At 49.2% G+C, this 12914-nt stretch overlaps 1 protein-coding gene across 1 annotated transcript; it reads right to left on the bottom strand.

Annotated features, from left to right (window-relative positions):
• Nucleotides 1–10543: 10543 nt before the first annotated feature.
• Nucleotides 10544–12499, bottom strand: LOC123073700 (xyloglucan galactosyltransferase KATAMARI1 homolog). The gene has a single exon (XM_044496754.1). It carries the CDS (start codon nt 12487–12489, stop codon nt 10729–10731), a length of 1761 nt encoding a protein of 586 aa, XP_044352689.1. The 5' UTR covers nt 12490–12499; the 3' UTR covers nt 10544–10728.
• Nucleotides 12500–12914: the final 415 nt, after the last annotated feature.

Below are 12914 nucleotides of genomic sequence, written 5' to 3'. Positions count from 1 at the left end.
CTGCACGGAGCTACTCTAGCTAATAGCGCCCACTTTCAATATGTATCTAGATCGAGACTTAGAGTCATCCAGATCGGTGTCAAAGCTTGCATCGACGTAACTCTTTATGACGAACCTTTTGTCACCTCCATAATCGAGAAACATATCCTTATTCCACTAAGGATAATTTTGACCGCTGTCCAGTGATCTACTCCTAGATCACTATTGTACTCCCTTGCAAAACTCAGTGTAGGGTATACAATAGATCTGGTACACAGCATGGCATACTTTATAGAACCTATGGCTGAGGCATAGGGAATGACTTTCATTCTCTTTCTATCTTCTGCCGTGGTCGGGCTTTGAGTTTTACTCAATTTCACACCTTGTAACACAGGCAAGAACTCTTTCTTTGACTGTTCCATTTTGAACTAGTTCAAAATCTTGTCAAGGTATGTACTCATTGAAAAACTTATCAAGCGTCTTGATCTATCTCTATAGATCTTGATGCTCAATATGTAAGCAGCTTCACCGAGGTCTTTCTTTGAAAAACTCCTTTCAAACACTCCTTTATGCTTATCAAGCTCATTGAAAAACTTATCAAGCATCTTGATCTATCTCTATAGATCTTGATGCTCAATATGTAAGCAGCTTCACCGAGGTCTTTCTTTGAAAAACTCCTTTCAAACACTCCTTTATGCTTTGCAGAATAATTCTACATTATTTTCGATCAACAATATGTCATTCACATATACTTATCAGAAATGTTGTAGTGCTCCCACTCACTTTCTTGTAAATACAGGCTTCACCGCAAGTCTGTATAAAACTATATCCTTTGATCAACTTATCAAAGCGTATATTCCAACTCCGAGATGCTTGCACCAGTCCATAGATGGATCACTGGAGCTTGCATATTTTGTTAGCACCTTTAGGATTGACAAAACCTTTTGGTTGCATCATATACAACTCTTCTTTAAGAAATCCATTAAGGAATGCAGTTTTGTTTATCCATTTGCCAGATTTCATAAAATGCGGAAATTGCTAACATGATTCGGACAGACTTAAGCATAGATACGAGTGAGAAACTCTCATCGTAGTCAACACCTTGAACTTGTCGAAAACCTTTTGCGACAATTCTAGCTTTGTAGATAGTAACACTACTATCAGCGTCTGTCTTCCCTTTGAAGATCCATTTAATCTCAATGGCTCGCCAATCATTGGGCAAGTCAATCAAAGTCCATACTTTGTTCTCATACATGGATCTCATCTCAGATTTCATGGCCTCAAGCCATTTTGCGGAATCTGGGCTCATCATCGCTTCCTCATAGTTCGTAGGTTCGTCATGGTCAAGTAACATGACCTCCAGAACAGGATTACCGTACCACTCTGGTGCGGATCTCACTCTGGTTTACCTACGAGGTTCGGTAGTAACTTGATCTGAAGTTACATGATCATCATCATTAGCTTCCTCACTAATTGGTGTAGTAGTCGCAGGAACAGATTTCTGTGATGAACTACTTTTCAAATAAGGGAGCAGGTACAGTTACCTCATCAAGTTCTACTTTCCTCCCACTCACTTCTTTCGAGATAAACTCCTTCTCTAGAAAGGATTCATTCTTTGCAACGAATGTCCTGCCTTCGGATCTGTGATAGAAGGTGTACCCAACAGTTTCCTTTGGGTATCCTATGAAGACACATTTCTCCGATTTGGGTTCGAGCTTATCAGGTTGAAGCTTTTTCACATAAGCATCACAGCCCCAAACTTTAAGAAACGACAACTTTGGTTTCTTGCCAAACCACAGTTCATAAGGCATCGTCTCAACGAATTTTGATGGTGCCCTATTTAACGTGAATGCAGCTGTCTCTAATGCATAACCCCAAAACTATAGTGGTAAATCGGTAAGAAACATCATAGATTGCACTATATCCAATAAAGTACGGTTATGACGTTCGGACACACCATTACGCTATGGTGTTCCAGATGGCGTGAGTTGCGAAACTATTCCGCATTGTTTCAAATGAAGACCAAACTCGTAACTCAAATATTTTTCTCCGCGATCAGATCGTAGAAACTTTATTTTTCTTGTCACGATGATTTTCCACTTCACTCTGAAATTCTTTGAACTTTTCAAATGTTTCAGACTTATGTTTCATCAAGTAGATATACCCATATCTGCTCAAATCATCTGTGAAGGTCAGAAAATAACGATACCCGCCGTGAGCCTCAACACTCATCGGACCGTATACATCAGTATATATTATTTCCAATAAGTCAGTTGCTTGCTCCATTGTTCCGGAGAACAGAGTTTTAGTCACCTTGCCCATAAGGCATGGTTCGCAAGCATCAAGTGATTCATAATTAAGTGATTCCAAAATCCCATCAGCATGGAGTTTCTTCATGCGTTTTACACCAATATGACATAAACGGCAGTGCCATAAATAAGTTGCACTATCATTATTAACTTTGCATCTTTTGGCTTCAATATTATGAATATGTGTATCACTACGATCGATATCCAACAAACCATTTTCGTTGGGGTGTATGACCATAGAAGGTTTTATTCATGTTAACAAAACAACAATTGTTCTCTAACTTAAATGAATAACCGTATTGCAATAAACATGATCAAATCATATTCATGCTCAACGCAAACACCAAATAACACTTATTTAGGTTCAACACTAATCCCGAAAGTATAGGGAGTGTGCGATGATGATCATATCAATCTTGGAACTACTTCCAACACACATCGTCACTTCACCCTTAACTAGTTTCTGTTCATTCTGCAACTCCCGTTTCGAGTTACTACTCTTAGCAACTAAACTAGTATCAAATACTGAAGGGTTGCTATAAACACTAGTAAAGTACACATCAATAACATGTATATCAAATATACCTATGTTCACTTTGCCATCCTTCTTATCCGCCAATTACTTGGGGTAGTTCCGCTTCCAGTGACCAGTCCCTTTGCAGTAGAAGCACTTAATCTCAGGCTTAGGTCCAGACTTGGGCTTCTTCACTTGAGCAGCAACTTGCTTGTCGTTCTTCTTGAAGTTCCCCTTCTTCCTTTTTCCATTTTCTTGAAACTAGTGGTCTTGTCAACCATCAACACTTGATGCTTTTCTTGATTTCTACCTTCGTCGATTTCAGCATCACGAAGAGCTTGGGAATCATTTCCGTTATCCCTTGCATATTATAGTTCATCACGAAGTTCTAGTAACTTGGCGATAGTGACTAGAGAACTCTGTCAATCACTATCTTATCTGGAAGATTAACTCCCACTTGATTCAAGTGATTGTAGTACCCAGACAATCTGAGCATATGCTCACTGATTGAGCTATTATCCTCCATCTTTTAGGCAAAGTACTGTCATAGGTCTCATACCTCTCGATACGGGCATGAGTCTGAAATGCTAATTTCAACTCTTGGAACATCTTATATGCTCCATGACGTTTTAAAAACGTCTTTGAAGCCTCGATTCTAAGCCGTAAAGCATGGTGCACTAAACTATCAAGTAGTCATCATTCCGAGCTTTTGTCAAAACATTCATAACGTCTGCATCTGCTCCTGCAATAGTTCTGTCACCTAGCGGTGCATCAAGGACATAATACTTCTGTGCAGCAATGAGGTTAATCCTCATATCACGGACCAAGTCCGCATCATTGCTACTAACATATTTCAACTTAGTTTTCTCTAGGAACATATCAAAATAAAACAGGGAAGCTAAACGCGAGCTATTGATCTACAACATAGATATGCTAATACTACCAGGACTAAGTTCATGATAAATTTAAGTTCAATTAATCATATTACTTAAGAACTCCCACTTAGATAGACATCCCTCTAATCCTCTAAGTGATCACGTGATCCAAATCAACTAAACCATGTCCGATCATCACGTGAGATGGAGTAGTTTCAATGGTGAACATCACTATGTTAATCATATCTACTATATGATTCACGCTCGACCTTTCGGTCTCAGTGTTCCGAGGCCATATCTGTTATATCCTAGGCTCGTCAAGTTTAACCTGAGTATTCCGCGTGTGCAACTGTTTTGCACCCGTTGTATTTGAATGTAGAGCCTATCACACCCGATCATCACGTGGTGTCTCAGCACGAAGAACTTTCGCAACGGTGCATACTCAGGGAGAACACTTATACCTTGATAATTTAGTGAGAGATCATCTTATAATGCTACCGTCAATCAAAGCAAGATAAGATGCATAAAAGATAAACATCACATGCAATCAATATAAGTGATATGATATGGCCATCATCATCTTGTGCTTGTCATCTCCATCTCCGAAGCACCGTCATGATCACCATCGTCACCGGCGCGACACCTTGATCTCCATCGTAGCATCGTTGTCGTCTCGCCAACTTATGCTTCTACGACTATCGCTACCGCTTAGTGATAAAGTAAAGCATTACAGGGCGTTTGCATTGCATACAATAAAGCGACAACCATATGGCTCCTGCCAGTTGCCGATAACTCGGTTACAAAACATGATCATCTCATACAATAAAATATAGCATCATGCCTTGACCATATCACATCACAATATGCCCTGCAAAAACAAGTTAGACGTCCTCTACTTTGCTATTGCAAGTTTTACATGGCTGCTACGGGCTGAGCAAGAACCGTTCTTACCTACGCATCAAAACCACAACGATAGTTTGTCAAGTTGGTGCTGTTTTAACCTTCGCAAGGACCGGGCGTAGCCACACTCGGTTCAACTAAAGTTGGAGAAACTGACACCCGCTAGTCACCTGTGTGCATAGCACGGCGGTAAAACCAGTCTCGCGTAAGCGTACGCGTAATGTCGGTCCGGGCCGCTTCATCCAACAATACCGCCGAACCAAAGTATGACATGCTGGTAAGCAGTATGACTTATATCGCCCACAACTCACTTGTGTTCTACTCGTGCATATAACATCTACGCATAAAACCAGGCTCGGATGCCACTGTTGGGGAACGTAGTAATTTCAAAAAATTTCCTACGCACACACATGATCATGGTGATGCATAGCAATGAGAAGGGAGAGTGTTGTCCACGTACCCTCGTAGACCGAAAGCGGAAGCATTAGCACAACGCGGTTGATGTAGTCGTACGTCTTCACGATCCGACCGATCAAGTACCGAACGCACGACACCTCCGAGTTCAGCACACGTTCAACTCGATGACGTCCCTCGAACTCCGATCCAGCTGAGCTTTAAGGAAGAGTTCCGTCAGCACGACGGCGTGGTGACGATGATGATGTTCTACCGACGCAGGGCTTCGCCTAAGCACCGAATGACCGAGGTGGATTATGGTGGAGGGGGGCACCGCACACGGCTAAGAGATCCAAGGGATCAATTGTTGTGTCTCCAAGGGGTGCCCCCTCCCCGTATATAAAGGAGTGGAGGAGGGGGAGGGCCGGCCCTCTCTATGGCGCGCCCTAGGAGGAGTCCTACTCCCACCAGGAGTAGGATTCCCCCCCCCCCTCCAAGTAGTGTAGGAGTAGGAGTCAAGGAAAGGGGAGAGAGAAGAGAAGGAAGGAGGGGGCGCAGCCCCTCCCCCTAGTCCAATTCGGACTAGGCCTTGGGGGGGGGGCGCAGCCTCTCCTCTCTCTTTCCCCTAAAGCCCAATAAGGCCCATATACTCCCCGGCGAATTCCCGTAACTCTCCGGTACTCCGAAAAATACCCGAATCACTCGGAACCTTTCCGATGTCCGAATATAGTCGTCCAATATATCGATCTTTACGTCTCGACCATTTCGAGACTCCTCGCCATGTCCCCGATCTCATCCGGGACTCCGAACTACCTTCGGTACATCAAAAAATATAAACTCATAATATAACCGTCATCGAACTTTAAGCGTGCGGACCCTACGGGTTCGAGAACAATGTAGACATGACCGAGACACGTCTCCGGTCAATAACCAATAGCGGAACCTGGATGCTCATATTGGCTCTCACATATTCTACGAAGATCTTTATCGGTCAAACCGCATAACAACATACGTTGTTCCCTTTGTCATCGGTATGTTACTTGCCCGAGATTCGATCGTCGGTATCTCAATACCTAGTTCAATCTTGTTACCGGCAAGTCTCTTTACTCGTTCCGTAATACATCATCCTGCAACTAACTCATTAGTTACAATGCTTGCAAGGCTTATAGTGATGTGCATTACCGAGTGGGCCCAGAGATACCTCTCCGACAATTGGAGTGACAAATCCTAATCTCGAAATACGCCAACCCAACAAGTACCTTCGGAGACACCTGTAGAGCACCTTTATAATCACCCAGTACGTTATGACGTTTGGTAGCACACAAAGTGTTCCTCCAGTAAACGGGAGTTGCATAATCTCATAGTTATAGGAACATGTATAAGTCATGAAGAAAGCAATAGCAACATACTAAACGATCGAGTGCTAAGCTAACGGAATGGGTCAAGTCAATCACATCATTCTCCTAATGATGTGATCCAATTAATCAAATGACAACTCTTTGTCTATGGCTAGGAAACATAACCATCTTTGATCGACAAGCTAGTCAAGTAGAGGCATACTAGTGACACTCTGTTTGTCTATGTATTCACACATGTATCATGTTTCCGGTTAATACAATTCTAGCATGAATAATAAACATTTATCATGATATAAGGAAATAAATAATAACTTTATTATTGCCTCTAGGGCATATTTCCTTCATTACCCTCCATCCAGCAGCCACCACCAAGAGTGACGAAAATCAGTTCATCCTCCAAGGGAGAAGAAGAGAGAAAAACCAAGAGAGCAAGGGAAGAAGAGGAAGATTGAAGGAAGAAGCAAGGGAGCTCCTCCCCAAGGTTGTGATGGTCCAGATCCACTACCTTGTCTCCTTCAAGCTCCGGTTCCACCATCTTTGGTGAAAATGTTCCAATCCCTAGTTCGTGAGCCCCAAATCTTGTTGTGTTCATCCATAATTCAGAAATCTTGATGTATGAGATCCTCTAGTGCTGTCTAGAGAAGAACTTGTTGTATCCCACATTTGATAATAGTGGAAGAGGATTTGGGTGGCTTCGGCCCGTGGTTTTTCCCCTCGAGTTGGGGGGTTTCCACGTAAAAATCTGGTGTCTCCTTGTTGATGCTTGCTGCTGTTCAGAAACTTACTCCTACCACAAGACACTAGCCTGAGGAGTGTCTTGCCTGCTGAGTAACATTTTCTGCCTCCATATATGCTACTGCATATGTTTCCTTCTATGCTAAGCAACGATCCTTGAGTTAGTACATGATGTGATGCTGAGATTACTTGTTTCCGTTGCAGTTTTCAGTTAACCACGAGTGCATTTATGTGCTAATTCCCCAACACAACGAGCCATCTATTGGAATCTTGGAGCTCTACCACCATTCTCAAATTAACGGTGAACACAATCTATTCCTTCCACTCCTCTTACCTAGATGATATAGATTTCATTGCTTCAGTTCTTTGTTTCCCGGTTTGGGCTTCCCAGGTCTCACCGTCCGCCAAATGATGATGTTGATTTTCCATGGGATTTCAGTGTGCACAAGATGATTTCACCCGGTGACTTATATTTTAGGCCACCATCATTTGGGTGACTTATATTTTCCACGGGATTACGGTTTGCAAATGAAAAAATCTCCTCGCATGAGTCACTTATATTTTAGTCCATCAGAAAAAACTACTCATGAGTGACTTATATTTAAGGCCATCACATCAATATACAAACGGTTAGGAGTGCGTCACTATTATTCATCTTCTTTCCCTCGCATGTTCTTTCTCCTTCCCCGCGATCTACTCAGGCCTAACCGCTCGCCTGCGCCCCCGTGGTTGGCGGTTGTTGCCGCCTCGCCAGCCCGCCCTCCGCTCGACCTCGCCCAACGCTATGCTAGCCATCGCCCCGACTATCCCTCTAGTGCCGTCTCGATGATCAACCCCTTGCACACCCCAACCCCTCCCTCCCCATTAAGTTTCTTCCTCACCTCCACCTGAGATGCCGCAGCTCGCTACCGCTCACGTCATCGTCTCCGGCAAGGTCCGAGCTCGGCCTCAGCGTGGCCGACGCTCGTCGTTGTCGCTCCTCTCCTCATCCCTGTTTTCTGCCTTGTGCTGTGCGGAATCGACTGGCACATGAAATTTTTTGAGGCGCGTGACAAATAGCAAAACTGCACAAATAAGGGCCCGTTTGATAGATCAGTTTTTTCCAAGTATTATGAGAATACTGCTGTTTTCAAAAATACCATGGTTTAATTTACGGTGAGCTGTTTGGCAACCACAAAATACTTTAGTATTAATACTGTGGTATTGTCAAAACCATGGTATTTTCTCTTCATTAAAAAAAGAACCCCAGACATCTTTTTTAAAAGCAGAGCATGCGAAGAAAACGAGACTGTTGGTTATCAGAGCAACTCCAATGGGGCGACCCATTTCGTTCGCCGCCGTCCGTTTGAGTCGGCTTGGACAAAAGAGGAGGCCCAACGCGTGGACCCAAACCCAAATCGAGTCCGCTTTGCGTCCGCGGCGACGCATTTGCGGCCCAAATTTGCGCCCCAAATGCGTCGGGGCGGACGCGGAACGGACGCCACGCGCGCCTTCTCGGTGTCCGCCGCGTCCCCACCTGGCGGTTGTCCAACTGCCCGCGACCTACCGGGTCGGCTTAATTTATGATCTCAGGCCCACGCGTCAGCGACGGCGGCCATCATTTTTTAAGCCGACCGTGAGGTGGGGCCGTCCTCATCCGCTTCCAGCCAGCCCCCGTCCCCATCGAGCCACACTCTGCTCCCCCGTCGCCGGCAAACCCTAGCCACCCCAGCAAACCCAGATGGGGCTCTTCTCTGGCGCTGGCAGCAGCAAGGCCAAGGGCAAGTCCCCCCCCGCCATTCCTTTTCCCTCGGAGTACCTCCCGCCTCTGCCGGCGCCAGCTCGCCGGCCGAGGCAACGCGTCAACGTGCCAGTGCACCAGGTGGAGTAGCACTGGCAGCACCGCGTGCCTCTCCTGTACCCCGACGCCACACTGTCGTACGACTGGCACCTGAATCCGGAGAGGATCCCAGTGCCGGCGGCGCCACGGTCGGCTAGGGCGCACGCGGGGAAGGTGCGGCACAGGCGGATGCTCCTGACGCCGGAGCAGCGCCGCGACCCCGCCTACGCAACCGACTCACCCAACTGGGCTCGCTGGTTCACCTTCGAGCACGAGGAGGCGAGGCGACGCGGAGTTCGCGAAGTCGACCGCACCATGCCGCCGCCCCCGCTCGTCGCCCGCGAGGAGGACCAGGCAGCGGAGGCCGCCTACTAGGCGGCCCTTGCGGCGGTCTACCGGGAGAGCAAGGAGGACGAGCTGCGCAGGGCGGCGGCGGCCGAGGAAGAGGAGGTGGCGTACGAGGCGGCCATGGCCCTCTCCGCGGCGGGCGACTGCGTCCTGCCGCCGGTGGCCCCACCTTCCCCTGTCAAAGCCGAGCCGGAGCCGTCCCCCATCGAGTGCTACTCCTGGACGGGAGTAGTGCGCGAGTGGGTCAGCGCGCCATCGATCCGGTTGGGGGTGACGTCGGCGCAGGAGGCGGCGTACCTCGAACAGTGGCGCCAGCGACAGCTGGCCGAGGAGCGCCGCCACGGCGAGTACCTCGAGATGCTCGAGCGCGACACCGAGGCCGAGGAGGAGGCGCGCCAGGCCGCGGCACAGCCTGCGCCCGACATGAACGCCCTCTGGAACACGGCGTTCCCCTGGGCCGGCCCTGCGCCGATGCACATCGACCTCACGGACCCCGAGGACGACGACGACGACGCCTAGGGCAGCGCGCTGACTTGTAGTTTAGTTTGTTTCTAATTTTTTTTAATGCAAATATGGACGCGTGGACTCTCGCCAGTCTTCGTGGCCGGCTTTAATGTTTAATTAATATTGTTTTTATTTCAAATATGCATGTATTCTTTTTTTTCCTCCCGCCGTCAAAATGCATCGGGCCAGCGTTGGACGCATGCGCCGACCCAAACGCGGAAGCGGACGTTCGTGTCCGCCTGACCGACCGTGTTCGCCTGACCGACCCAAACAGACAAAAAAGGGACAAAATCGACGTCGGTTTGAATCGGCCCGTTGGAGTTGCTCTCACCTTCCTCGCTCCCAAGCCGTCACCGCCGCCTTGAAGATCGGCAACCATGGAACAAGCCAAGAGAAGGCAATGGAAAGAAAAATGGTGTCTTCCCACTCCCACTTGCGCTTCTCCTCTCCTCGTACGCGTTGTGCGTGCATCAGGTCGGCCCCCTGGCCACCTCATGCCCAGATTGCTCGGAACTGGCTCCTCTACCGTGGTGAAGGCACGGTAGGGTGCTACAGTATCCTACCTTTGGGCCACCTATCAGCCTTCAGATCTAGTATGAATGGCTCAAATTTCTTACTATAGAACATAAACAGTATAAATGCTACAGTACGAAAACAGTACATCTTGCTACAGGGTTCAGACAGCAAACCCGCTACAGTGTAATACCTATAGACAAAAATACTGCAGTTTTTCAATACTATAGTTTATGCAATAAGTACTTTGCTGTCAAACACACCCTAAACAGTTAGCAGAGGAAAATAGCCATGCATGGTTTCTTGTGAGCACTTTATTGAGTGAGAAAGTAATACTCACTACTCCAAAGTCCAAATCAATAAAAAAAATTCAAAATCTGCTTGATATTTATATATTCCCCTTTTCATAAAAAAAGTCCAAATCAAAAGGTGATTTGAAGCTGACTGATTTATAGTTGGACAAACAAAAGTAAATATGCTGTTACGTGTTGATGTATGGATCAAACTCGTGCGGAGCCAACATTTTCTCCCTATCCTGTGCCAGGTCGTACTTCCAGCTAAATTTCCCGTCGATGCTGTCCACGTACTCCCGTCCCTCGGCGGCGGCGCGCCGGCGCTTCGCCACACGGTCGATGACGCGCTCCAGAGCGACGTCGAACGCGTCCTTGAACGTCACGCCCTTGGCCGCCGGGTGCCGGTACAGCACGGTGGGGATGAGCCGGATGACCTGCTCCCGCATCTGCGCCACCTTCGCCGGCGGTATCCTGCTCAGCACCTCCTCGATGCTGGCGTTCCGCTCGACCACGTCGCCGTGCGGGATGAAGACGGAGTAGCTCCGGTGGTCTCTCGGCAGGTGCCATATGTACTGGAGGTAGGCGGAGACGGGGTGGAAGAAGACCGGGATGCAGCCGGCGAGGATGGTGTCGAAGGTGGACTTGCGCGTGTACCCGTCGCCGCGCGGCTGCACGCAGAACTCGGCGCTCTCCAGCAGCCGCATGGCGCGGCCCGGCGCGTAGTGCCCCGGCGCCGGCACGCCGAGCAGCGCGCACCGGCTCGACCTGCCGCACTGCTCCATGATCTGGGCGCGCACCGTGCGCTGGCTGCCGTCGCGGGCCCCGCCGGCGAAGCCCCAGAGAAACGGGCGGTCCATCTCGTACACGCGGTCCTGCCAGCCGGTGACCTCGGCGTCGGACGACGGGTGGAAGTGCGACGGGAACGGCACGGCGAAGTCGTTGCCGTGCCACGGGCTGGCCTCGGTGGTGAGGAACGTGGCGTTGAGGATGGCCGGGAAGGTCATGAGCGCGTTGCCCCAGCCGACGGCGTCGGGGTTGACGATGAAGTCCCACGTGCCCCGCCCGGACACCAGCAAGTGGTCGCGCCCGCCCATGGCGCGCCACTCTGGCCGCTGCGCCAGCCAGTCCACCACGTCCCGCGACAGGGCGTCCCGCGCCGCGAGGTCTTTGCTCCCCAGGTGCATCGCCGAGTCGAGACCGGCGTAGAACGGGACGTACACCACGGCGGCGGCGGCGGGGTCGGCCGTGAGACACTCGTGCCGCCGCATCCGGGCGTGGAAGATCAGGCCGAGCATGTACTGGTCGGTGTCGTAGGCCCCGCTCTCCGGCAGCGACCCGGCCTCGCCGCCGCCCTTGATGGGCGGGCCGAACCCGTCGTTGGCCACGTCCTTGCACACGTCGGTGGAGCCCGAGATCCGGCGGCACTCGCGGACGAGGTCGGCGTTGAACCGAGGCGGCAGGTCGTACATGTACACGTACCGGCCGGCGCACGGGTCGCGGCGGAAGATGCGGGGCACCGAGAAGAAGGCCGACGGCTTGAGCTGGAGCACGGCGGGCGCTGCCACCGCCGCGCTGACCGACTGTTGCATGCTGGTGGAGAAGTGGTGGTAGAACACCAGCGCCCAGAAGACGACGTAGAGGAGCGCGAGGTAGAAGAGCCGGGACGGCCGCCGTGCGCCCCTCTCGGGGTTCTGCTTGCCGCTGCCGTCGACGGCGGAGTACTGCTTGCCATCGTCGTCGTATTCGGCCGCGGCGTCCAGATCTCGCTGGAGGCTCCGCGAGAAGGGCTTCATCGGCGGTGTGCTGCCGTGCTGATGCTGTGGCATGCAGCTGCTCCAGTGAGTGTCAGTGTATGCGAGCAGTAAGTGTCGGCAGGTACGGTGCAATATAATTTCATTAGCTAGGGCATTCATCGAGGTTACTCGTATTGCTCGTCGAGTTGACTTCATTAATGGCACTGCACTGCACTACGAACGCCAAAAGAATTCTCCTGTACGATCCTTCGAGCAGCTTTGGATCGCGCGCGCCTATACGCAGTTTAATTACTAATTAACCTGTGGCGAGATGCCGGAGACTTGGCCATCTTGGAACCGTCGAGCAGCTTTGGATCCGATCCCGGCCTGTTTACACTGTCTTCGACGTTTCTCAGGCTCACAGACGCATGCACCTTTAGCTGTGATCAGTGCTATTTGCCCTCTGTTTCCTTTTTACTGCGTATCAGATTTGTGTGGAGTTAAACTTTAAATAATTTTATAAATAAAATTTCAACATTCATCACAATACAAAATCAAAGTCATCGTTAGATGTCATGGAATTATTTTTTATATTGTATAACTTTACTATTATAGATGTTGATTTTTTTAAATAAATTTGG

Source organism: Triticum aestivum, chromosome 3D (genome assembly GCF_018294505.1).
Source record: "Triticum aestivum cultivar Chinese Spring chromosome 3D, IWGSC CS RefSeq v2.1, whole genome shotgun sequence".
Lineage (NCBI taxonomy): Eukaryota > Viridiplantae > Streptophyta > Magnoliopsida > Poales > Poaceae > Triticum > Triticum aestivum.
Note: the sequence above shows the minus strand (reverse complement) of the source record. Positions and strands in the feature narration are given on the sequence as shown.